Raw genomic sequence first — 27,124 nt, 5'->3', positions numbered from 1 at the left:
CTGGGGTAAAACTAATAATCCTCTGGTGGCAGCTTTGTTAGCGCGAGCTTCAAAGAAGCGGTCAAGTGTTTGCACTCGATAAAGACCTCTGACACGGTCGAAGAGCGAAAACAGAGCCCTGAAGACATTATTATGGAGAGTGTGCCGTCAAAGTGAGGTGTGCTTTAAATCATATGTGCTTTTTCTCTGTTTACATGTTTGTTTTTATTTATTGATTCAGGCAGATTAAGATGTGCAGCAGTGTGTCATAGAAAATATAAACTCTGTTCACAGTCACTGATTACTCTGATGCATCACGTGGAGCCTGTAGTGGCAAATTCCCAAAAACAAAAAGCAGTTTTACAGAAACGCTAAAGTTAACAAACAACCACTGATGCACCGCTGCAGCAGGTTTATACGCAGATAAGAAGTTCAATTCAGAAGATGCAAACACACATTTCATGCCGCACGTCAATAATCAAGGAAAAGACCCGTTTCTCTTTCTGGTGCATCACCGCCTCCAACCTTCACATGCTTTCCATCAGCCTCAGTGCTCGGGGAGTCGCCTCTTTGTTTGTTTACAAAGATCACTCAAATTAAATGTAAAATAACTAAATCTACTTGATGAAAGAACTCCTACAGAGCCCTTACAAGACCACCACAGAGTCCCCCTAGTGGACACTAAAGTACGGTATGTAGGTCAAGTTGATGTATATAGAATAGAAGTCACAACGCGTTGCAGTGATCACTTCATATCATACTGTTAAGTCTCGTCCCTGGAGGAATAGAAACACTGTACACGGTCACTGATTCTTCTGATGCATCATGTGGTTAAACGCCTCAACATTAGGAGCAGCGTGGTTGGCTATCAAATAAAGTTGTTGTATAATGTTTGATCGTGTGCTAACAAGTGTTTTGTTGTTATGTATTTATATTCATTAAAAGGTCAATCGACATTATCTGGAGAGTAAGGATGGGTACGACATGACTCAAGTCACGTATCATTTCTCGTGCAGACATACGACATCAATCGAGATCTAACTGAACATACTTCGTTTGAAAACAAAAACTGTGCAAAGAGGCCATCAGTTTCATTCAACACAAACACACACACACACACACACACACACACTGCGAACCAGATTACAGAAACAACAGCCGCTTTACGGCAGCTACTGCGAGTCTCGAGGAACACTCCACAGGGTGAGAGCACATTTATAAAACAATACTGAAGATGACGATAATGTGCATATCGTCGTATCGCCACAGAAATACTAGTTTGATGTCTCCCCACATGAGACCAGCAGAGACAGGAAGTCTGCATCGCATCATGAGCTAACCCTGTACGCACACATCAATGTGACGATGCCAGAGAGAGGACGAGATGTTTGAGGAAAGAGCAGCAGAGTGTGTGTTACTCGTGCACAGACTCATGTTACCATCACTTGTCATTTCATCCAGATGTGAGATTTAAAGACTGCTGGAAACAAATGGACTTGTAGAGATTTTTCACGTCATGCATGATGACTAAGTGTGACCTGGATCACTGTGCTAAATGAACAGGTAACAGCTGTGAATGGAGTGTGTAAAATGCATCCATGTGCACGTAGGACATGAGATCATGTGACAACAGTTCAAGTCCTCCCAGGGGAGTCACATGGGACTTTGTGTCTCTACAGGCCGGATTGTGCATTTTCAACCAAACACCCTGCAGGGGAAGAGGAAAGTCTCACTGCAGGTGAGCGCAGACGAACACATCAGTTACACGCGGGCAGACATGCTAACCCTTTGTCTGATTCAGAAGCATGCACTTTTCATTTAGTCCGACTGAGAGAACAGCCATCCATCATGCTGGCAGGCATGTGACTGGCTGTATGATGATCAGCCACGTTCACAGAGTAATCATTCACCTCCCGCTCATGCTGCAGTCATTAGCAACAGGCTAGTGGCTACAGAGGGAATAAATATGGCGTGGTTTCAAGCAAGTCATTTTCAGATTACAGAGTTTTAAATAACTACGCTCTAAATTAAAAACACTGACTCTTCAGCAAACAAAACATCAGTGATTGTTCTGTTAAATCTATCTGGAAGTGGCATCTCGTTCTTTGTACCTCTTCAGTGAAAAAGGGAAACTGATAAAGATCACTAAATTCTCTGGATTAACAACCAATGATCTGAGTAACCGTTAATGCAAAAGTAATATGGATCCGGAAATGTCTTAAAAATGTAGTCCAGGGTTAATGAGCCAAAATAGTTCCGTTTTATGTAGGGCAGTCAAACGACTACAATTTTAACAACGGTTAATCGCTAAATTTAAATAGTTAAGCACGAGTCATCACATTTTTAATCGCTTGTTTGAAATTCCATTATTTTGTTTTTGAAAATAACTAGAGTTAGGCTTTTATTTTGAAGTCTTGTCTTAAACTGAGAGTACTTTACTTGCTTTTATTTTGAAAAACAGTAAGGCCCTTCTGTTCGAGTGAAGATTAGGACTGGGAGTTAAGCCCAGAAACAGGAAGTGGTTAGGGATCCCAAAGTGATCAGCTCAGAGGAACGGTAGCAAAGGTCAATGTGTGATGCCCAACCAATCAGAGACGTCGCTGTGACACTATAATAATGGGTAGTGTAGTTCTCTTACCCGACATTGTGAATAAATCTTGCTTGTCTTTAAACAAGGTTGACGAGCTTGTTCCTCCTACAGGAGCACAAACCATCGTTTCACACTCGGGTTGCTCGTGGTCAGTCGACCTGTTAAGGTTATGACATCGTGGCGAATAATCAAGTCGGCTGCTGAGATCATGAATGGGATTTTCACCTCTGGAAAAAAACACTTTTGAGTCCTTTTAAAGTAAGTGCTGATTGATACTGTAGTTTTGAACTGAGAGCCAATCAGACTTCTTCAGACTGATATTTGCCATTTGTACTCGGCTTTACTAATTCAATTAAATTAAAGTGTAAATCTGTGAGGTATGTCGGTCATTATGAAGACTAGCCCTGAAGCTTTTCTGAGAAAAAGATAAAAAAAGAGGTCAAAACAGGGACATGCTGGTTACAGTTTGGAAGTGACCATGTGACTTTTAGAGACATAAAGCATTTTTTGTCAGCAGAGTTATCTCCCTGGATCTGGGGTTACAATATGGCTTTTGTAGTCATGCAGCACTGAGAGATCTAAGTCACTTTGATCCTGCTTAATAGAGTTTGGTAAATGATCTCAGTACAGGAGCTCCGCCTCCTCCGCACATACACACAGAGGCTGTGAACACAGTCACAATGGCTCAGTCATGCTTGCACACACACACGCGCACACACACACACACACACACACACACACACACAAGAGCCAGACCGTCGCACAGGTGAAAGCTCCTCTTCTTGCGGATCGTTGAGCCAAGCGTTCAAGCAGAAAAGTAGAAAATGTGCTTCCTCTCAGACCGTGCTCTCTGGATGTTTTGCTTTTTGACAATTGCACTCTGCAGGGCTGATGCAAACGTGCCAGTCCTTCACATCTAGTAAAAAATACTTTCAGCTTCTCATACGTGAATCAAATAACTTGGTATGAAATTTCATTGCTGGGAGGTGATTGCTGTGTTTGCCAAAGCGGCGAGCACAAAGCCGTGGAGAGGGAAAAAAAGTGAGTGAAGGAGCCGCAGGGAGCTGAAGAGAGGGAGGGAGTGTGTCGGAGAGCATTTATCTGTGGTATGGTGATGACTCTTTTCCTCCAAGCTCTCAGCAAACTAAGCGCTTCCTGCCTTTTGAGTTCACGTAGCCATATTTGTCCTTGAAAGCAGAGCACAAGCAATGAATTACGAGCGTTTTAAAGAGCCGTCAAGAAACAAGAGAGGGCTGGTTGGAAGAGAGGAGGTGAGGAGGAGGAGGAATTTGACGCAGCGTGGTGAGAAAAAAAAAAGGAGCAAGACAAACAGAAATATGAAGAAAAAAACAGAAGAGGAACTTCGGAGCGTTTGATGTTAGCGGTGGCTCCTGACGCAACAGGCTGGGCTAAAGTATCATCGAGTGACTTCAATAAAGTCAACACTTTAGTTTGGCTCGAATTAAAAGAATATTAGCCGTCTACTGATAAGACAGCAGGATAAAGGAGGCCCCGAGTGATTACAGAAGTTCAATCATTAAACAAACTGTACAACATACTGAAACTTCCAAGACAGGATGTTAGGAATCTTTAGTAAACCAGGATTTCAGTGGTTCAATTCACATTATTTAAGGTTGGCTTTGACTCGTACAAAACGTGAAGATATCTTTACCAGACAAAAAACCATGAATACAAATACCTGGGACAAGATTTTCATTGAAAATCTTTAATGCCCTACAGTATGTAACCTTTCAATGGAAAACTGTGTCTGGCATTTAGCATTTGTTAGGGGCCCATATTCTTCTAAATACTCTTCTCCATGTTTCTCTAACTCTATTACGTGTCCCTAATCTGTCTACAAACCCCCCAATGAAGACTTTAGCCTGCTCCACTTGTCAGAAAATGTGTGCTCAACCAGGCTGTTTCAGATATTTTTCCTTCATGACATCACAAAGGGCAGTAGCCCCTCCCCCAGGTGGGTGACACTCCCACAGCTAGGTGTTTGTTCTGCCCTCTGAGTCTGCCTTCTCACAGTAAACAATAGGGCATGGAGAGAGAAAGCCAGAACCACCCAACCCCTTCTAGAGAGAGGGCGTGGTCAGACACAGCTCATTTACATTTAAAGATACAGACACAGAAACAGCCTGTTATAAGCAGGGCTGAAATAGAGGGGTTTATAGACATGATCAAATACAGGATCAGAGTGGATTTACAACAACACACTTCACAAACATGTTTTAAGGAGCTCTGAGACTTATTTATACTGATTTAAGAGGTGGAGAATATGTGACCTTTAAGTCTTATCAGTCCACAGTATGTGTGACAAAAAAAAAATGTTGGCAATGCATTGTGAAAATGTAAGTAAGCCTTCACCTAGTGGGGAATACAAACAAAGTCAACCTCCCGTCAAAAGCATTCTCCTGCCACATGGTGCAATCGTCATCTGTCGCAACATGCTTCTTTGCAAATCTCCATAAATGTGGCCTTGATCCCCGGGGAAGGGATAGCTTGGCCTGCACTCTCCCCATGGATCAGCAGGCTTTCCAGTGTACTCCCAGCGGATTGGTTTCAACTGGATGCTTTAGGACAGGTGCTTCACTTGACCTGCACTGTCAGGATACATTCAGAAAGGTCACTCGAGATACTCATCTCATTTAGAATGCCAAAATGCAAAGATATTCGCAAATGTTTAACCCTGGGCATTTTTACATAATTGAATTGCACTGACCCTGAATGCACCCTTTGCCCTGCCTGGCCCTGTGTCAGGTGCGGCAGCTTCAAAGGGAAAGGAACGTATGTGTGTGTGTGCCTGTGTGTAGAAGTGAGGGCGTGCATATGTTCTTTCAGAGTTGGCAGTGACTCATTCCTCTCTATTGTCGTGGATGCATGGCACATAATGGCACAACTTAAAAGAGCTTCGAACATTTGCTGCTCCTTCAGCAGCCCCCGGGGTTTCTCAGTGGGGGCGAGACAATAAAAGGGCTCAAAAAGCAGAGTGAGAAAAGGCCTGCATCATTAACATTTTAATCTGTATGTTTATTTGAGTGTTCTGCACCACTCCATCCGAGTTCACTGAAGTGTGTGAGGTTAAAAACACACAAACCAAGAGCTGTAAAAGACAAGCCCTCACTTTAAACAGAGGATTCTAACCCTGTTTGTTTCAGCTCTCATGTTTCCTCTTCCGTCCTCTCCAGATCCGTCTGTCTGAGTGCCGTTTCAAGGATAAGTCCAGTGGAAATGCCTTTACCATATTGCGTTGTGTGCGACTATACTCTGAATATAAGCTGCACATGGGTGCAGAATTTAGTTAAGACTCTTTTACGCAGATGTACAATATGATGAACGAAAGTGGTCGGGGCAGAATACAGAAGCTACAGAGTCTCTCTCTTGTTATGCGTCTGAGGAAAGCAATGAAAAGTCGAAAAGAATGTGTTGTATAACGTTCACGAATTCCAGACCTGGTCTAATGACTTAAAAAGAAGGGGGCCGGCAGGATTAAGAGATTTGCCATGTTTCCTCTACCTGCCTCTCCCTTCTTCTCAGTGCCCTGAGAAACATCTCGACAGCATCTCTAGTGGAGACGACTGGACAACACAGTGCTAACCGCTGCTCGGGGCTGCAGCTCTGTCAGATCCCTGCGCAGGAGAAACCATTAGTCCAGAGAGCGTCTGAAATGTTGGACACATGAGGGGGTCCGTTGGTGGTTGGAGCCAGAGGCAGCAGAGAACTGTAGTCTCAGATCACAGAGAGGAAGGAGATGACAGAGAAGCAGGCAGGCTGAGCTAAAGGCCATATGGAAGAGTAGAAGACAAACACGTCCTGACAGCAGATCTGTGAGAGCTTGTCCACAATAAGAATGTGAATGATCAACAGCACCGAGCATGATTCTTCTGTTTATGTTCTGGCTTTAAAGTTGAAAGTAGGAGCCAGTGTTGCTGAAGGGAAGGTGGGACGGGCTGATTGCTGCTGCTAACGTTCAGGTCTCATATCAGTGTCCATGACCCCGGATATGGAAGAGTTCTGCTGGCGAGAAATGAGGACGGACGATAAAGCTGATTTCAGAGCAGCATTCTTCCATGTTGACTGAATTAAAAGAAAACATGAAAATCTGAATTTGGGGAGTTTTGCTCAAGGTGTGGATTTTTACCTGATCACAAGTTCATTAGAAAAGCACGAAGTATGAAGCTGAATGATTTCTGATTTATATGCATCGGAATATTTAAGTGAGAGAAAGCAGAGAAATGTATGAGAACGTTTACATTTTTTGTCCATGGGTCGCTGGTAGCGTAGTGGTAAGAGCATGCACCTCATGTACAGAGGCCATCGCCTTCAAGCAACCAGCCCAGGTTGGAATCTAACCCAGTGGCTCCTTTTCTTGCATGTAATATCCATAAAATCCTTCAGACATTTAGAATTGAATTGAAAGATTTTGTTGCATTCTAAAAACTTTTTCAACATATTTTGACCAAATCTCAGAAAATCATTGAACCTAATACTGTATAGATATTCCTTTAAACAAATAAAGTCATCAACATACCATACGTCAAACGTGCGACAGTTAAGATTCCAAGTCAGGCTACGATAGCCAATGAGAGCGAGCAGACCAGGAAGCCTCACCAATCAAATGTCCTGTTCTTACACAAAGACGGCAGCGAACATACCGAGCCCTGAGGAATATTGAAAAAAGCAGATAGTGGATCAATCCAACGAGATTTTGAGATCTTGTGTCTGCGCAATTGTAACTACCAACAGCAGGTGTGTGTGTGTGTGTGTGTGTGTGTGTGTGTGTGTGTGTGTGTGTGTGTGTGTGTGTGTACAGAAGATTATAATCTTTTTCAGTTCAGACCATCCTCTTGTCTATGATCTCACAGACACAAGATTGGAAAACCAGCCTCAGGACCCTGCACACACTCTCGGACCCTCTCAAAAAAAAAAAAAGACATCATTTATATTCTCAGATATGATTAAATGTTATGTTATATAAACAAAAGCAGAACTATGCGCAGCAGCAGCTCCTCAGAGCGAAGCAGCGAGGAGCCCCAAGGAGCTGAGTCCAGGCTGTTATCTCATCCAGGGAGATAGGAAGTATGGACAGGAAATCTACAGGGAGGGGGAGGAGGGGGCCCATATGGGAAGTGCAGAGTAAACAATCCCTGTTTTTTAATCATCCCAGCTCACGTTCGGAACTGGACCCTCTTTGATGTTCTCCCTCAGCGCCCCCTCCGCCCTCCCATCCCTCACTCCCAAACGGCCCGCGCAGAGGGCCAGGCAGGGAAATGTGCAGATAGTGTCCTCTGGCAGTGGAGGGCTCAGAGAGAGAGAGAGAGACAGGGAGGCTTTCAGTACCTTGTGGGACACTGAGAAAGGAGACGAAAGAATGTGAAGTGGTGCAGAGTTAACTGATGTTCAGGCAATTGCCTGGTCCGCCTTAATTATAGCCAATGTATTTAAGGGATCTCTCAAAGGTCGATTCAACGTTTCAAAATAAGAAAGGAAAGTCAAGAGAGCAGCTTTTATTGCTGTGCTTCACTGGGGTCCGATTCCAGACGGAGGATAAACCCAAACTTCTTCTCTGAGCAGAGAACAGTCCACAATCCCCTCGAGTTCAAAGCTATCCCAGAAGCCTTTGTACTTCTCCTCTGAGCACAATGTAAGCTTCATTTTGGAAAGGGGGGAGAGTCAGAATTCCTCAGCACTTGTATTTGTCCAAATAGCGCTGGCCAGACCCCAGCCAGTGTTCCAATGAACGTGTCCATTCAGAGGACAGGGCAAGCTTCCAGCCAGATCACAGTTTAGTGGATCATAGAGATACATACCAAAACTTACCAGGTCACATACAGAGTCTTATGACTTGACTACACAGAGTACAACAGGGGACATCTTAGTTACTGATGTGTCGGTAAACAGTCAAAACGGGATCTGATCATTTGAGGAATGCGAACGTTAAACAAGTAGCCCTTAGTTTCACCTATTAGTTGTATGTTTATCAAATTGTTTTAATGATCTAAAGACATATTTCTTTTGTCAAATTTAACAGATGTTTTAACTTCAATTTCCCTCTGGACCAATAAAGTATGTATGTATGTACAGTATGCATGTATGTATGTATCCACCTTTCTTACCATTGACAATAATTACTTTACAGAGACATAATAAAGTGTAATAAGGAACCTATAGTAAACATTCGAGATGCACAATCCACTTCTTTCCGTTCAGATCCAAAACTGATACCAATTTTTTTTTTCATCATAATTTATCATGTGTTTGTTGAATTATGTGTAAGGCTCCATAAAGCTGCTGCTTTTTGACCAAAACTAAACAAATTAAATTCATGAAAATGATATTTACATTCCAAAGAAATGTACTTGAACTCTGTGCTGGCTTCACATACAAACAGGAAGCAGCCTTAGTATTCGCTCTATACTCATGACTGCATGGCGACACAGGCTTCAAACACCGCTGTGAAGTTTGCTTACACACACGTCGTTGGGCTGATCTCCTGCGTCGTTAAGACGCTCCACTAAGGGAGGTGAGGTGACCACCATGAAATAGCCCTGAACGTCTCCAAGACTGAGGAGGTCATTGGAGATTACAGGAGGGGAGGCTCTCACTCCCCCCTCACCATCAGCGGGACACGGGTGGAGATAGGCGACACATTTAAATATGTGCGGGTGAATTCTCAGAAGAGCCTGACAGGGGCTAATGACATCGCCCTGGTTTTCACAAAAGCCCAACAGAGACTGGTCAGCCTCAGACGCCTGAGTAAAATTTGGTCTGAGCCTCCAGATCCTCAGGGACGTCTGCAGGGGGACCACAGACAGCCTCCTGCTTCACCATCCGGAAACCCAGCAGCACCAGCACGGTGGTGCACACGGCCCGACACATCACTGGGTTTCAACTGCCCAGTCTGCAGAAGCTGTACGCCCAGCGGTGTCTCAAGAAGTCTCTGAGGATCATCAAGGACTCCACACATCCAAACAACAGCCTGAGGAGCAGCTTGTCTCACCAAGCCATCACTTTGAAATAAATACAACAATAACAGCCCAGTATATTTCTAAACATTATTTATCTACGTTTCTTTTTCTCTGCATTTTTATTACCCTTCAACTGATGTTTGTATTACCACTTACTTAATCGCTCTTTTATATTTGTACGCATTCAGGGCGACAATAAATATCTTGAATCTCGGAGAAGCCATGAACATAAAGCGGGACCATAAAGCAGCCTGCAGAAGCACTGAGGACCTGTTGGAACAGGCCTAAGCCTTAACAAAGAGTATCCTGCAGCATAACACCACCTCTGTGCACTGTGGGAAACGGCCTGGGAAGAGAGACTCGCACAAAAGTATACCTTCCAAGCCGTGGACAGAACCACAATCACAGGTTTGCCTAAGGGGAACAAGAATACAGAAGAGTGGACAAAACCGACTGGACAAACAAAAAGAAACAACCTGTTCTGAGGAGGAGAGAGAAAAATGTTAGTCTGACTGTGTGCACCATTCTTTACACCTTTAGGGAAACCAGGGCAGATACAGTATCACTTCTGCTACCACCCATGTGCACCCTAATAAGTATGTTCCTAAACCCTGCTGCTTTGTACTGGAGCCAGTGGAACAAAACTAAATAGCCTTCAGTTTTATAGAGGGGAAAAAAAAAACGACCAAAAGCTGGAAATCCCAGAAAGCTCGGGGTGTCTTTGATCTTAGCTTCACTTGTGATACACATCCATAACATGTTGTCACATCCACTACACACACACACACACACACACATTAAAGCCAAATAGAGTAAAAGAGAAGAGGAACATAGCGATGGCTTTCAGGGCACTTAATACGGGGCTTTCTCTGCTGAGAAGCCACGTAAATCCTTATCAATTATGGCAAACTGCAGCATCTGGCTCGCCATTCACCAAACCTCCCACGCCCGCTGAGTGAGAAGAGACAAGATCCTACAGTGCCTCATATCTGTCGTCCCGTTTCTTTGGAGACGGTAAATAAATTGACAGAGCCGCAGCTTTAGGGCCCAGGAACCCTAATCCACTCCTGAATCCTAAATATGCACGCTGAATAGAGCGCATACTTTACATGTGCAGGGTGGCGGCGGCATGCTTCTCTCTCTATATATTGTGCAAAAACACATTTTTGCTTCAATTAAGGGTTAGAATGGGTCCAAACATGATTCGCTGTGTTTCATAACTGTTTTCAACCACACCTTGATATTTAAACGTTGGAAGAACATTTGATGCCATAAATAGTTGCTGCAAAACAAAACTGACACCTTCAAAGGATACACCTATAAGACTGGCAACCACAGGCGTAAGTAAAAATAGACTGAAAACAAACTAAGTTCAATAAAACCTGAAAGTCAGCGCTGTGTCGATGTTCTGTCACTACATGCTGGGTGCTGTGAACAAAATGTGCGTGAATAGAGTTTTTAATGGCGTACAGCAACAAGTTCAGGTGTGTCCAAGTCCAAAACAGTCACCGTGCACAGAGGCACAGATGCACTGAGAGTCTCATTAAATGGAAGATCAAGTGAATGTGTCCGATTTATAGGCCCTATAATGACTTTTATAACAGCCTTTGAGTTCTCTTCATTTTACGGTGATACACCCTGGACTGTGAATCCACTTATGAGCTCTTCATCAAAACAGAGTCAAATATAAAGAAATGCACAAGTCAATGTCAGGCGGCTGCAATTGATGTTAATATGGAGTCCCACAGCAAAGTGCTCAAAACTAAACACGTTTGTTCATCATTTTCATTTTTGGACTATTTTGTGTCTGTCATTTGCATAAAGCACCAATGAAATCCATTTTACCACCTGACAATAAAATGAAAAAGCTCAAAGGAGTGAATATTTGTGTGTTATTAGTGGATATCAGTCCAATGGATTTGTTGTGGGCGTTTCAAAGAAAACTTCAGCATTAGTATTTCAAGTCCCTATTTGATCTCTCCATTGTAACAAGGCACAACTGTTCCCAGGGGGTTAGGTTGTCCTGCAGACACACTACATGTGTTGAAGACCACAGATTCCCTCTGAAGCACATTGATTCATAAAGTCTTTGATCAAGGCTTTCACTTCCTCACAGCTTTCAGGGGAGCCTGAAGAAACTGCAGAGCACAAAGCAAACAGGTGCCACATTCACCCCTGTAATTCTGTCCAGAACCCCTCTTTTTAGGAGGTCTACATGTTTTGGGGGTAGGTCTACATTATGAGTGACAGCATGGTCACACAATGCACATACTCTTTTTATGACAACTTCATTACCTGCATTAGTTTTCCCTCTGCGTAGCCTGCGCTTCCTCCCACGAACACCCCCTCCAGCGTGATAGGCTTCCCCGCCGACTCTTGATTCAGCAGTGCCACCTTGATGAGCGCTCGCAGGGCCGGACGTTCGGACTCCAGGCCCGGCTGGCCCAGCACCACCTGCAGGGCCGCCATGAGCAGCCACGGCCAGAGCCCGGCCAGGCGCCGCTGGGGGACGGTCATGGCCTCGGCTGGAGTGGCGGTGCCCGGCCGCACATGGTGGACTTCAAAGCAGGCAAGCACCGCGGAGAGACAGAACGAAGAAATATTTAAATAGGAGTCCCACTTCTTCCTTCAGCCTCGGTGACTACTGCAAAACGGATAGCATCCAAAGTTTTAATGCTGGAGGTCTGCCATCATAACTCATGCGTGAATGTCCTAAAATTTCCATTCAGCAGAAGAGTTAATATTCAAACTGGACACGGTATAGAAATGCACACACTCAGAGCCCACATGGAGAGTTTCCTTTCACTAAACTGTGTCTTCCGGGATAAAATATGCGTGAATTAACTTTTATCCAGTGTCATTCATGTGGGTGGCGAATCATTGTACACTCAAATGAGCCGTGAAGATACGTTTTGTTGTGTTAGAGCCTGACGACGTGCGCGTTGGTTTCAGATAGCCTGCTCCTCACACGACAACACAACTCAAGTCCTCATCTGTGGAGTCAAACTGTTGTATCCTCTTTGAGACTGGCAGCTCCTGGAAACTTCATCCGAACCAAACATTACAGTGCGCCGCAGTCACTGGACAGGAAAATCACATTGTTGATAAACACCTTCAGATTGAAGTACATCCCGTGGGCGCCACACTTTCTGGGTAAATCCACAGAGAAACACGCAGAAAGGCCGAGGCTCGGACTTCAAAGGCTGGGATACAGGTTGCCGCCGGAAGGTTATAAGGCATGCTGGTAGATAATGTGGTGCCAACGAGTTGGGTAATAGTTTTTACAAGTGAAGGAGTTGCGAAAAATTCCTTTGAAGAAGTAGTTAAGTGGAGTTGTATCTAATGATTAACTAAAAGAACGGACGGTGGTCGTAATCCCCCTTACAACTTTGTTTTCAAGCGGCTTCTGTAACAGCTTATTCTGCAGCCGCTCTTCATTTGACGCCGCTCACTGTTAAAAGCACACTCACTCTCACACACAGACACAGACAAACACACACACACACACACACTGGGTTCAGTGCCTCCGTAGGTAGCACTCTGAGAAATCAGACTCGATCCTTCTGACCGAGGACGCCGAAGTTTAAAAAGAATCCTTTATCAAATTAAAAGAAACTGAAGGAGTCGCGCGACTGTAGAAAAAAAAAAAAAAAGCACGCGCTCCAACCTTCTTATGGTCTCCATGTACAGTTGACAAAGTTGAGGGACGCCGTCTCCAAAGTCTACCTTCCAGACTATCTCTCGTTCCCCTGGGATCCCATTGACAGTCTCTACCTGCTCACTGTCCTGCTGCCTTCACGAGCGCTCCAGAAGAATACGTTAATGCAAGTGATGGTCAGGAACGTGAACGTCTCATAAGAGAAGGAAGGGATCATATCACACGACTTATTTTACCAAAATCAACGTGGACAAACAAATGTAGAGACGCCACTGATGGTTTCAGTAATTAGTAATATCCAGATGTTACACAATCAGCATGTAAGTAAAGTTCTGAGTCGTATTTGTTGATTGATTCTGGTAATAGGATGATGTATTTCTGTATTGAAACATATCTATCAATAATACTGATTTATTTCAGGCTTGCTTTCCCAGAGGAAGCAATAATATTCCTGAATTTATAATCCTTTAATACGAATATAATGGGAATTTACGAGCCGCACATGAAGGCCACATCACCGCTGAGGGCGGAGCAGACGTAGGCCAACACTGCTCATCAAAAACAAATGAGTGGCTCCATCTAGTGGAGAAATCCCAACAGGACCAGATCCAATGTACCATTCGGGCACACCGGGGTTAACACTAAAAATAAGATAGACAAGACAAACTGTCAAGCTGCTTGAGTAAACATATTTATTTTGATTATAAAATATGTACACAACTGCCTTTAAAAACAGGAAGTTAAAAGTTTTAAATAAATGCAGCGTCAAAGAAAGGCGTTACAGAAAAAAAGTGGACTAAAGTAGGTAAAACCAACAGCTGCTAACAATAACTACTAATACATACAATAATTACACATTCCCATTCATATTTTCTACATTGTCCCATTTCAAATTTGCTAAAAATAAGAATTGTGCATGTTAAAAAGAGGAGAGACTGAGTGTGTGCAGACTTTTTTTCTTTTTGATGGACCCCCTGTGTGTAAAATAACCTTCACAAGACTTGAAAAACACACATTTCACACACACACAAAAGTATTCAAATGCACTTCTACTGAGGACTATTCTTTAAACAGGTTTTTAAAAATTACTGATAATAAAGTGAAGCACGTTTCATAAATCGCACCAAAAATGTAGAAAGTATTTTGAAAATAAGACTTAAACTGCTTTAAAAAGTTCAAATCGTTGAAGTGGAGAGTAAAAGTGAGACGTTTAGATCATGCCCTCGCTGAATGATGCCTCCCTCTCAATTAAAACAACAAGCTGAGATCTAAAAGGAGGAATACATTTTCCAGTTATGATGGGTGAAAATGCATGCTTTTCCTTTCACTGTTGTTGTGAATGTGCTGAATGTTGGGTGTGAAGTCTTCCCTATAAAGCTGAAGTGCAGCTGCTGCTTGTAGCCTGCTGGGTGTCTCTGGCGGGGTCGCTATTCTCCACAGTTGCATTGTCACTAGTTACCTTGACGGGGTACAGAAGAAAGCTCATCACATAATGTACAGGACTTCTGACTGATAGACAAAAAAATAAAGATCTACATCATGGGTAACTGTTTCTACAAAAAGTTTTCATCTATGAATAAAAACAGGATGTGATGACTTTAAAACATTGAAAAATAATATTTATCATGAAACTGCACAAACAAGTCTAATGTTAAAGCTTAGGAATGTCTGCACACCTTTCAGCTCCCTACATGCGTGAGCAACTTGGATACTTATTTTAAGCCCACATTGTGAATTTGATGTTTCGGAAAAGTTGTGTCAGTGGAAACCAAAAGAATCCAAAAGTTCTGAAACACTCAAAAAGAGATCCTCGAGACACATTAAAGTATTTGAATCCCAGAGTTTTGTGAAACTGTCAGCACAGCTTTGCAGCCTTATCGACTCTGTAACATCTGCATGGATACACGTATCAGCAGGGAGCACATGACGGTACAATGCCATTTCACTTTTTTAAACAGGTCCAGTACCCTGCACATTAGTGAAGGCTCCATTAACGCTGACCAATACATTCTGGGGTTGGATATGTCAAATAAACAACTTCTTTTTTGAGAGGCCTTGTTTATTTCAGCAGGACAAAAACAGATACACCAAGCAAACAGCAACAAACTAGTGGTGACAAAGGCTGTCTGTGGCTTCGGCGCACGTCTTTAGTCTTGGCCAAAAAGTTGCACTAGAACAAACCGCAAACACCACTGCCGACGGCCAATCACTACTTACTGTCTGCACACGTGTGAGAGGAAATAACTCTTCATGCCAGCAGGTGGCGGTAGTCTTTCATCGTTATTCAAAAAAGGTAACGAGGACAAAGAAAAAAAAAGACCATTTTCCACTGCTGTCGCTCACCACTCATAATAGGCAGCCTACTACTGATTGAAAATGTCTGATAAAAAGTTTTAAATGGTACTTGTGTTGTCAGCCCGTTTTTCTTCTTGTGTACTGATTCGATTATCTGAACAGCCAATCAGAGTGCTTCCCCTCTCCGACGCCAAACTGTAGGCGTCGATTCAACATGTGGAATCAGCCAAAAAAGGCCATCTGGAGCTGACAGAGCAGGACACAGGACAAAAACTTGGGTGGCAACCAGCTCACCGACAGCCGTCTGTCTCCTCTGTGTCTCAGGGCCTTTAGTGATGTGAAGTCCGGCTCTTCTCAATGATCTGGATCACTTGGCTCCTCTCAGTAATCAGACTCATCTCTTTGGACTTCCACACCCCTCTGTTATTGGTTTTATATTTTACCACGTGTACGATGATATGGATGAACTCTGACAACTTTAGCTTTCATTTAGTCACCTGGAGCGCAGTCATTAAGCACAGCTTCCACCCAGGCTCTGCATAGGGCCCATTAGAGGGGAAACCGCACACACAAACACATTTACATGGGGTTCTATTTGCAGACTGCTGGAGAGACCACACCCTTCCTTCCTTTGCACTTTTGTTCCCTTTAGAAAAGACCAACCTCTTGTAAAACTCTAAACTGTAAAGTCTTACCTTGGACATGACCTCTTCAGGCAGTTGCTCAGGTATTGAAACCACAGATTCCTCCTGCGGTTCGGATTTGACCACACTGGCGTTGCCTGAGGCTAACGTTGTGATTGGTTCAACAGGCAGAGCTTTCATGAAGCTGGCATTAAAGGTTACAGGGGGCGGTGCACTCACAGGGAATGACTTCTCTGGGGACTTAACTTTGATGAGGCATCGATTGGGCAGAGGTTCCATCACCTCATCTGCTATCTGGAAAACTGTGTCCAAATTAATGTCGACCTTTTTCATCTCCTGGTTGTCGCTGCTCTGTGGCTCCTGGTTGTTGTACCCAGTGCAGATCATATTGGCAGGGTAGCTGGCCTAGGAGCAGGGAATCAACAAACCCAGACATTAGACTTACTATCCATGTGAAAAAAGTCCTCATTGAGGAGCAATCTGTCACCCACCTGATAATAATTGTAGGGAGAGAATGACCCTGTCGGAAGCCTACTACAGGCCATCTGTGAGGCCCCGAGATTCAAGCTGTAGCACTGGCAGACTTTACAATGGACAAAGATAAATATCTTATATAATCAAAGACAGGCTTTTCTTGAGGAAAAGAATTAAGCTTTCACAAAAAATCAATCATCAGTAATATTTATTGAACACACAGAACCTTAGTGGTGCAGCTGAGGTATGCTTTCAGGACAGTGATGCAACAAGTTGGATCTATAACTGGTCCAACAAGCTAACTGATGTAATGCTCACCTGGGGAATAGTAGCCGGGCTGATACTGTACACTTCGATGGTTGGCACGGGCCAGTAAACCCTGCTGAATGTGCATGGCACTGGAGCTCGGGGCTACGGCTGCATAGTGGTGACTGACAGACATCTGCATCCCTTTGTCTGCAGCGAATACAGAAGGAGAAAGAGCTGCACCATGACCCCTCATCAGGTATCTTGGTGGGACTGGGGTTCCATTGTGAGCTGTCCCAGGCTGTGCTGCTTGTGGATAGTAAGGATGACTTAACTCCTGGCGGGTGGGGCTGTGCAGCGAACACTTGTCTGCACAGACAGACAAAAGAAGGGCTTATTAATAACCTGAATACACTACTTTGTAGTGCTGTCCCTAATCTGGGCAGGCATGAACATAACCTATATAGTGCACTCAATGTATCCCACAATACACTGTAAAAAGTAGTGTACAACCAATCCAAGCCATATATGTATACCATCATGCATTGGTGGTTCAAAGATCTTTAGAGGCAGAAAGTGGCATTTTCCATGACTGGTCTCAGACGGACAAGAAGAGCGACAGCGTGAACACAGACGTGTTCTTATTTGGAGATATTTAGACTTCAAATCTAGAAGCTGTTTCAATCAAGATTGCAGCGTTTTAAGCTGCAATACGTGCACCCTTGTTCGATTTACCTTCAGTCTGAATGTTGGGGAGGCCTAATCAGGGGAGGAAGGGATTGATATATATATATATATATATATATATATATATATATATATATACTGTAATTTACTTTGGTGTGAAAATAAAATGAGTGCACTACATAATCAGCTATAAAGAACTCCATATAAAATGAGTAGAGAATGCGTGAGTTATTTCAGACAATAACAGTGAAATTAAACGTACTGGACTGTGAAAATAAAAATATTTTTGTACTCGAGTAAGACTGCTGTGACTATGTAATCATTTTCACAATCTTCTTCCACTGTATGCAGTAAAACTTGCCTCTTATCACCTTCTTCTCTTCAGCATTGTTGCCCCGACTGAACCTGGCGAATTTACTGGGGGGCCGACAGCTGACGTCCTGACCGGCCTCTATCTTGGCCTTGTTGTCGGCAGTTAATCTCCTCAGACTTGGCACGAGTTCAGGATGGTCACGCTTGAAGATGGGGTTGTAAAAATGCTGACACTTTGCGCTGCCCCTGGGCGAGTATTTGTGGTCTTTATTGGATGATTCAATTTTCCTGAAGCCGTACAGGTTAAGCTGGCGGACAAAGCTTGAGAAGTTGGTGGTTTTGAAGGCATCGGTGTTGTCTGAGGGGATGGTGCTCGGCGACAGGACCTGTTTCTCAAACAGATGTTTGTCTATAAGGATGCCCTTGCCCTGACTATCCCACTGGATGGCATTGTTTTCAGGGTTGTTCACCAAACGCCACAGTTTGGCAGGGAAGTTGTTCGGGTTGATGCTATCCGGTAGAGACCATTTACCAACATCCATGCTTTTTTTTTTTATTCTAGGATTTGATACAGAAGCAGCAGATATTAAAGTTCATGAATACAATGCTTTTCCTCATCTAAATATCAGTTCATAATTCACCTGCTCAAAAGCACCTTCACAATAGGACCACTCAGGCAGGACCCTGACATTTACTCAACATGTTCACATTTTAGACTTTTAATGTTCTAAATGTCTAAACACTGAACTCACAATACGATTCTCTCGCGATTTATTCGACAGAAATGAGACTGAAGATAAATGATGAGTGAAACAGATTCCTTCAGGAGCCGCTAACCTGCGCATCAGTGTGTTTGGTCTTTTAATGTTTGTTTTCTCTCAACAAGAGGAGGTGTTTGAAACTACTCATCATGGTGTTGATAAAATACACCATCATGTTGGTTGTACTTTGTGTACTTCTTGTAACATTTGCTCAAGGTTTTTGTCCCGTCTCTTATTTTGTCACCTCTTTTATTTTCGATTTGGGGGAAGCCAAAATGCTTCCAGACTTCTTCTTAATCTTTCTCTACAGCTGCTGACGCTCACCGTGTTATTGAGATGAATTTTTCAGAGTACAGATGTGAACCGTGACACTTTTGAATCAATGTACCGATTTTATGCTGAATGAACATCCCTATTTAACATTGTAAATTGAATGTCTATCAGTCATTATGTATTACAGATGGTACACAATTTCTGTGATTTATACATTTCTAACTCTTTAAGTTTGCCTCATATTTATATATGAACTTTTTAATTGGAAGCTAAAATGAAGATTTACATTTAAAGGTAGAAAATGGTTTGCTCTCATGAAGCTTTATAATGATCATTGAAACTTAAGGAGTTTAATCAAGATTATTAAAAAAAAAAAGTTAAGTCAAGTTAAGTACAGTCTTAACCTAATAAAAGATATTATTTATAGATTGTACATGTTGACGGACGTGTTCACTTTTAAAGGACATAATGTGTTTAAGTGACGATTAGCAATATTAGCAGTTAGCTTACTGAGGTGGACGTTAGCTCAAAGTTAACTGGTCAATAACCTGATTGTATTTATTTGAGTGTTCAAACATTAGTTTTCACATGTCCTTATTGGTGTGTGTGTGTGTGTGTGTGTCTGTGTGTCTGTGTGTGTGTGTAGTCGAACTGACTGAAAGTGATGATGATGATGATGATGATGACGTTACCTGGCTGATGAAGATGATCCGCTGATTCTCAGAACCGACCGTTTCTTGTTCGACCGTTGGAGCAGTTGATGAAATGTTTCTAGTTACCAACTGGTCAGAGTTTATATTTTAAATATTATAAATTATATTTCAGCAAGAAAGTCATTTTAATACATCATATAACATGGGAATGTTGCTTATTTTATGACAGAAGAGGATTAGGGCCAGTTTTTTTCTTTCAAAATGCACATAAAAAAAGTCAAAACATCAAAAAATAAAATAAATGAAGTAAAATCTTCGACAGTGAAGTTGAAATTGACAATGACAATTCCTGTGCCCACAACATAGCCTCATATTATGATACTGTATTAACGTTATGATCTTTTGTACAAACGATAATAACGTGCTCAAATGAGAGTTTGTTGATTTGACTTTTTCAGATTTCAGGAGCTCTGTGCAAAGTCTTTTTTTTTTTTTTAGAGAGAGAGAGTTAGATTTTAGTTGGGTTGTGTATTGGTGTGGTTGCCCTGGGAGATGATAGATGTTGTTGCCCTGGGAGATGATAGATGTTGTTACCCTGGGAGATGATAGATGTGGTTGCCCTGGGAGATGATAGATCTAAGACGTAAAAACGTTATGCGTAAATCAATCTAAACGTTTAGACTAATTGAACAGTTTGTGACTTTACATAAAGATCCCATTAAATATTCCCTCTGTAATTTAAATGTTCATTTTCTATGATCGTAGATAAAATACTTTTCACACTGGCGAACAATCTGGACGCCTCTTTCCGGACCTCCGTTGGGTCCTGTCAGCCAGTGACGTAATTCCCCAGCGCCTCGGGAACTGTTCAAAACATTAATCCGTTCAGATTGTTTTTATATTTTGGACATAGTTTCTGTTAAAGATTATCAGCATGGCTTTGGAGACAGTCCCGAAAGACCTCCGTCATCTGCGGGCTTGTCTCCTCTGCTCGTTAGTGAAGGTAAGCTCAGTTAGCTTCAGTTAGCTTCTGCGCTAACGCTGCAGTCTTCTGTTGTGTCTCAAACTTGACATAAAATATAAAAAAAGCTTTAATTATGACTCAGAATTACTGAATAACACAGAGTTTAGCTTAGGTCTTATTAAAGTTTACATGTCTAGTGTTTAATGTATTTATTTATTTAACCAGGAAATGCCTTCATTTGATGTTAAAAAGCTGATGTTACAAACTAATCACTCCTCAGAGATGAGTTAAGTCCACTGTCCGTCACAGTGAAGTTTAATAAGAACTTGATGAACACACTCAGGTGTGTGACTCAGGTGAGACTCGACCTGTTGTGAGCAGATCAGGAGGATCATTGAGCCATCATTCACTCTTTAATCACACTGTATAATAACCAGTTCTCTGTGTCTTTGTGTTTTTTAGACCATCGACCAGTTTGAATACGACGGCTGTGACAACTGTGAGTCTTACCTTCAGATGAAGGGAAACAGAGAGATGGTTTATGAATGCACCAGCTCCTCCTTTGATGGGTAAAAATCGACTATTCATAAACTTTTATGTCACATGGATTGAACTGATGTCTCTTAAAGCTTACCGCTGCTGTCTGTTTGTCCACAGAGTGGTAGCCATGATGAGTCCTGAGGACAGCTGGGTCGCTAAATGGCAGAGAATAGGTAAGGAGGTCTGCTGGAACAGAGAAAGCTGAATACAAGTTAAAGCATCAGAGAGAGAAGGGAGGGAGAGAGAGCGAGCATACGTACAATAGGACAGCGCTGATGGTGGAAAAACTGGGAACGTTAATTTTTGGAGGAAGAGGTGCTGGGAAACATTTTTGTTTATCCTCCAGTCGGTAAATCCTTTTTTCACGTCTGCTGCACTTCGTGTTCAAACTGCTGAAATGTCAGTTTGTTTAATTAAAACTGTCGTGTTTGTGTGGCTGTGGGCATGAAACATGACGCTCATGTCTGTTAATCTGAGATCTGCACAAATCATATTTAGACAGGACCGGGTGATCAGTGAACCTGAACCTTAAGGCTGCTGAGAAAAGTTTAATCTGTGTCGTTTCAATATTTTCATTTGAATGACTCTGTGATGTTTGTTTGCTCCATCCAACAGGAAACTTCAAACCAGGTGTTTATGCCGTGTCAGTGACGGGCAGATTACCTCCAGGTACACCATGTTTAAGTGTCGTGATTCTTAGCGATGCATTTAATAAACAGCCCCCCCAAAAGTCTTTTTTTTAAATCCCAGATTCTTGTATATTTCATCTACTTTTTCCCACCAGCTGTTTAAAGTTTTTTCCTGCTCTCCTACAGGTGTGGTGAGGGAGCTGAAGAGCAGAGGAGTGATCTATAAATCCAGAGATACTGCAGTGAAGTCGTAAACCTTCAATATCACTGGGGGAATACTTTAAACGATGTCTGTGATGTCTTCTGGATTTTCTTTTTCAGCTGTCTAATGTTGTGATTACACGTGTAGGTGTGTTTTTTTATTTGGAGGAAGAATTTCTTATTTCTGGGAATCATTGAGAAAATAAAGTTCTGTTTTATAAGACATACGTGTGATTCTCGTATTGATCTCTGCAAACACGGGGAGCTCTGCTGATGTACTGACAACCACTGCACTACACTATTATTTGTCACACTGTGTGACAAATAATAGTGTTGAAGTCAAGATCTGGCCTACTGAGACCGAGACAAGACCAAGATCATAAATATCACTGAAAAATCATCTTGTGAGAAGGGGGCGTGTCCCTCATTTAGACCATAACACCGGGAAGGTTGCGTCTGTAACCGGTGGATAAAAATGAATTTATGAATAAATTGACGTTATGGCCTCTTTATTGGCCTTGATTTAAAATCTGGAGTCTGCCCAGTCTGAGACCAAGACAAGGCCAAATCTGAGACTTTCAAACAGTGTTTCTAGGACCATCTATGGTTTAGTCTCTGCAAGTGAGACAAGGGGAAGTGTCTAGAGGACTTTTGACTGGGATAATTTGTTGTTTGGAGATTTCTCTGTAATTGTTAATGTAGCCCACAAGAGGGTGTTTTTTTTCATGAAAATCCGAATTACATGCAGTACTAGTTATTGCCAGTAGAAGGCAGCATAACCCAATTACTGGTGATGTGAATATAATGCCATAACGTCTGTCATGGTTTATTTAAGGCAAGCAGGTGGCTTTACTTCCAGATGCTGCAGTTCACATGAAACACACACACTCTGATAGGAAAGAACAAATATCCAAAGATAGAAGAGAAACATGTCAGCGGAGGGGACTCAAAGGGCTCGTCTGAATGATTCCCAACAGGAGGAAGAGTTCAGTTCAGTTTGACGCTTCAGACTCTCACGTGTCACAGAAAATGATCAGTGTCATGTCCAGCTCTGCATCTTAACTTTTGTCCTCACTTTTCCTTTGTCGTAGTTCCTGTTTTATTTTTGCGTTACTAACTTCTCTCATCTCAGACCCTTCACTTCCTGCCCTCGTGGGTTTCCCGCCTGTGTGATTGTCTCCCCCTCAACGTCCTCATGTTGTAGGCAAGGCCCTGCTATCAGAGACCAAGACATACCCGAGATCAGAGTGCTCTGAGACCGAGCAAGACCATGACATCATGGTCGAGACCAAGAACAGGACCAAGGCAGGGAGAGACTGAGACAAGACCAAGACATTTATGTATCGAGACAGCGTGAAGACCGTGACCATAAATATCACTGAAAAATCTTTATTTTGTGTGCATGGGGGCGTGTTACTCGCTTAGAGTGGAAGGTTGCTGCCGTAACTGATATCAAATTGATTCCGAGACGAGACCTTCAAAAAGTGGTCTTATTTAAGTGCTTCTCATTTCAACCTTGTTTTTTCTTTCGCACCAATACACCAAGACAAATTCCTTGTATATGTAAATGTACTTGGCAATAAAAAAAACGATTCTGATTCTGAGAACAAGGCTGAACTCGAATACTACAACACCACCATGCAGCCCTGTGTAATATAAGAGCCCAGCAGCGTCTTCGAGGTCTGCACCTTTACCGGCACAGAAACGACACAAACCATCAGCTGTGCAGAATCTCTGGACTGTTCCAGGAAGCATCTTAGAGTTAGACTTTGTGTAACTCTTGAACCCTTTAACGGTCTGTTAGTTTGTTTCTGTGTTTGTCTGAGTTGCTGGACTCTGACTATGAATCTGTTTGATTCTGATATTTGTGAAGCACTTTGTAACTGAGTGTTTTTAAAGTGCTAATTGTGACTTAGTCACCGTCTGCAGTGACGATAAATAATGCGTAACCAGCTCTGATTCTCATTAATGGAAACTTAGGCCCTGATGGAGAAGGGGCAGGCGAACGCCATCGTCCTCTCACATCCGGGATGTCGGTGCAAAACTCTTAAACTGGACAGAAAGTTTAGTATGACTGAATGTGACTTCAGTCCATCATGACATCTTGACATGTTAATCTTGCATACTATGTTTTTCAATTAGACATTGTTTGTCTGCGAGACAGAAAACCTTCACACGTCACGTTGGAGTCCAAACAATAAAACATGGCCGACTATCAAACATGTTTGTGCACGTGCAGTTTTAAAACATTTCCTTCCACTGAAATATACACGACTCGCTCTTCTTATCCTCGGATCTCGTGGGTCACTATTTAATCTGACGCCCATGGGATTGTCTTTCAGGTTCATGAATGAATAAAGTCTGTAAAATGAAGAAGGGGCTCCTCTTTATTTGAGATGTGACACACTTCTGGATCGTATCCTCAACTTACTGAAAAACTGAACTGCAAACTGTTTCTCAACTTTCCGCTTCAAGCAGTTCAAACACTTGTGATCTGACTGTGTGACGGTTTATAATCAAATGAGAAATTAACCGCAGGTATCTGTTAGTGCGCCTCGATGTGGTTTTGTAACTCAGTGCTCAGGTGAAGGGGAGAAAAGTGGTGTTTTATTGGCTTATTGCGTTTATTAACTTTGCGCTGTGAAAATGAGTTCAGAGTAAAAGGAGAATGTTTTAAGGGTTTTTCTCTGTGACTTCTTCCCTCCTCTGACGTCAGGCCAGGGAGCTTATTTCACCAGCGCCTCAAACTAAAAACAAAACTGAGAGAGCTGCGCTGCTCGGTGCTGCAAGGCGTCCACGACCACAGGAAGAGTGTCGACCCCGCCCACACGCTCCTCTCGGTGCACTTCAAACGTTGGAGCAGCAGCATCCGAGCAAAGAGAAGTGAAGCACGCCCTTCAGTTTCACACACACACACACACACACACACACACACACACACACACACACACACACACACACACAGCCTGTCTGTCTGTCTGTCTGTTTGCGGGCCTCATTGGTGCACACTGCTGTGACTTTTGCCCTTATTTGGAAACGTCAAGTCTTCAAATTGAAGGGAAAGTTCAGATCAGGAAACAAGGTGTCACCTCAACGTTTGGCTGTTTTTGTTGTTCAAACAGGAAAAAACAAAGATGAATGCACTTTATTAAAACACTAAGAGACAGGGATGAAGACGAGGAGAGAGGGAAGCCAAGGGAACAACCGTGTGTGTGCGTGTGTGAGTGTTTGTCTGTATGTGTGTGTGTCTGGGTGAGCATGTGTCTGTGTGAGTGTGTGTGAGCATGTGTCTGTGTGAGTGTGTGTGTGTGAGCATGTGCGTCTCTGTGTGAGCGTGTGTGAGCATGTGCGTCTCTGTGTGAGCGTGTGTGTCTCTGTGTGAGCGTGTGTGTCTGTGTGAGCGTGTGTGAGCATGTGCGTCTCTGTGTGAGCGTGTGCGTCTGTGTGAGTGTGTGTGAGTGTGTGTGAGTGTGTGTCTGTGTGTGAGCGTGTGTCTCTGTGTGAGCGTGTGTGTGAGTGTGTGTGTGTCTGTGTGAGTGTGTGTGTCTGTGTGAGCGTGTGTGTGTGAGCGTGTGTCTGTGTGTGAGTGTGCGTCTCTGTGTGAGCGTGTCTGCGTGAGCGTGTGCATGTGTGTGTCTGTGTGAGCGCGTCTGCGTGTGTGAGCGTGTCTGTGTGTGTGTGAGCGTGTGTGTCTGTGTGAGCGCGTCTGCGTGTGTGAGCGTGTCTGTGTGTGTGTGAGCGTGTGTGTCTGTGTGAGCGTGTGTGTGAGCGTGTCTGCGTGTGTGTGTGTCTGTGTGAGCGTGTCTGCGTGTGTGTGTGTCTGTGTGAGTGTGTCTGCGTGTGAGCGTGTGAGCGTGTGTGTGTCTGTGTGAGCATGTGTGTGTGTGTGTGTGTCTGTGTGAGTGTGTCTGTGTGAGCATGTGTGTGTGTGTGTGTGTGTGTCTGTGTGAGTGTGTCTGTGTGAGTGTGTGTGTGTGTGTGTGTGGTGTCATGACGCTGACACACTTCCTCTCTTTAAGAGCAGGAGGCAGCTACAGAAGCGAGAGCAGCTCGGCACACTGAAGGATTTCATTTCCTTTTTATCTTGTTTCCATGTAACAGAAAGCTCCAGCAGACGGAGGACCAGTCACACACAAACAATAAAAAAGTTGATCTGCAGTGCTCAGTGCCGTCGCCTCACAGCGAGAAGGTTTCAGGTTTGAATCCCTACTGGGTTAAGTTTTTATCTACTCTGCACATTTATAAGCTGAAGTATCAAGTAGTGTAAGAGCTGGTCCTGAGTAAATCAGCTTTCTGCAGGTCTCTGTGGATCCTGCAGGTCTGGGAGGGTGGGCTGCTGGAGGGTTTTAAACGATGTTGTCACCCAGGGGACGAGGCCCAGGAGGAGCTCAGAGAGCAGGCAGGGAGGGGAAGAAGCTGCCGGCTCAGATAAGGTCTATCACAGGAGGCAGCACGGGGACGAGAAGGCCCCAGCTTCAGTTCACTGTGCTGGGAACACACACACACACACACACACACACACACACACACACACACACACACACACACACACACACACACACACACACACACACACACACACACACACACACACACACACACACACACACACACACACACACACACACACACACACACACACACACACACACACACACACACACACACACACACACACACACACACACACACACACACACACACACACACACACACACACACACACACACACACACACACACACACACACACACACACACACACACACACACACACACACACACACACACAGTGGAGAGAGTCAGAAACAAAGGAGAGAGTGGGGGGGGGCTGACATTCAGAAAAGGACATTCAAACCCGGGTCACCCGCTTGCAGGACTGCAGCTTCAGTGGGCCGCCGTACTGACCTGTGTCGGGATCGTGTCATAGATTAGCGCTCCATGAATTCCCCCGTGCTGATATTCTAAACTTTCACACGTTCCTGAGCATGTGAGGTCTGTGCGAGGATTCACCGCTTCACAGTCATGTAGATTAGGGACGCAGGAAGCATCGATTCTACATGAGAATCGGCCCTGCTGACCGATGTTGATGCATCTAGAACACTTAACTACAGACTCGGAGAAGGTCAGATGAAGTCACATGTTGAACAAACGTTCCATCGTGGGAGTCTGAGACAAACATCTTTGATTTATATCAAAGTTGCATATGTTTGCATATTTTACTTCAACACGCTACACTTAGCTC

At 43.4% G+C, this 27,124-nt stretch overlaps 3 protein-coding genes across 7 annotated transcripts in view; 1 reads left to right on the top strand and 2 right to left on the bottom strand.

Moving 5' to 3' along the window:
• rnf43 (ring finger protein 43) overlaps positions 1-12,467 on the bottom strand; it is a gene marked incomplete at its 3' end in the record, with an annotated part of 85,688 nt that extends 73,221 nt beyond the window's left edge. For all 5 annotated transcript variants that reach the window (XR_013780116.1, XR_013780117.1, XM_079355948.1 and 2 more), the window contains exon 1: positions 11,839-12,467. Coding sequence is in view for 3 of the 5 variants with exons in the window: in XM_079355948.1 (XP_079212074.1) it covers positions 11,839-12,060 (222 nt within the window). The remainder of the gene's footprint in view (positions 1-11,838) is intronic.
• A 1,403-nt stretch (positions 12,468-13,870) lies between these two features.
• On the bottom strand, positions 13,871-18,528 carry hsf5 (heat shock transcription factor family member 5). The gene is made up of 7 exons (XM_079355124.1): positions 17,860-18,528; positions 17,397-17,452; positions 16,933-17,229; positions 16,632-16,723; positions 16,192-16,545; positions 14,574-14,660; positions 13,871-14,472 (listed from the first exon to the last, which is right to left on the bottom strand). The coding sequence occupies exons 1-7, from the start codon at positions 18,399-18,401 to the stop codon at positions 14,470-14,472; spliced, it is 1,431 nt and encodes a 476-aa protein (XP_079211250.1). The 5' UTR covers positions 18,402-18,528; the 3' UTR covers positions 13,871-14,469.
• Positions 18,529-20,217: 1,689 nt separating this feature from the next.
• On the top strand, positions 20,218-22,103 carry supt4h1 (SPT4 homolog, DSIF elongation factor subunit). The gene is made up of 5 exons (XM_079355956.1): positions 20,218-20,549; positions 20,973-21,079; positions 21,168-21,223; positions 21,666-21,719; positions 21,866-22,103. The coding sequence occupies exons 1-5, from the start codon at positions 20,481-20,483 to the stop codon at positions 21,931-21,933; spliced, it is 354 nt and encodes a 117-aa protein (XP_079212082.1). The 5' UTR covers positions 20,218-20,480; the 3' UTR covers positions 21,934-22,103.
• The last annotated feature ends 5,021 nt before the right edge of the window (positions 22,104-27,124 follow it).

The sequence above is a fragment of the Symphodus melops genome (genome assembly GCF_947650265.1).
Source record: "Symphodus melops genome assembly, chromosome: 11".
Lineage (NCBI taxonomy): Eukaryota > Metazoa > Chordata > Actinopteri > Labriformes > Labridae > Symphodus > Symphodus melops.
Note: the sequence above shows the minus strand (reverse complement) of the source record. Positions and strands in the feature narration are given on the sequence as shown.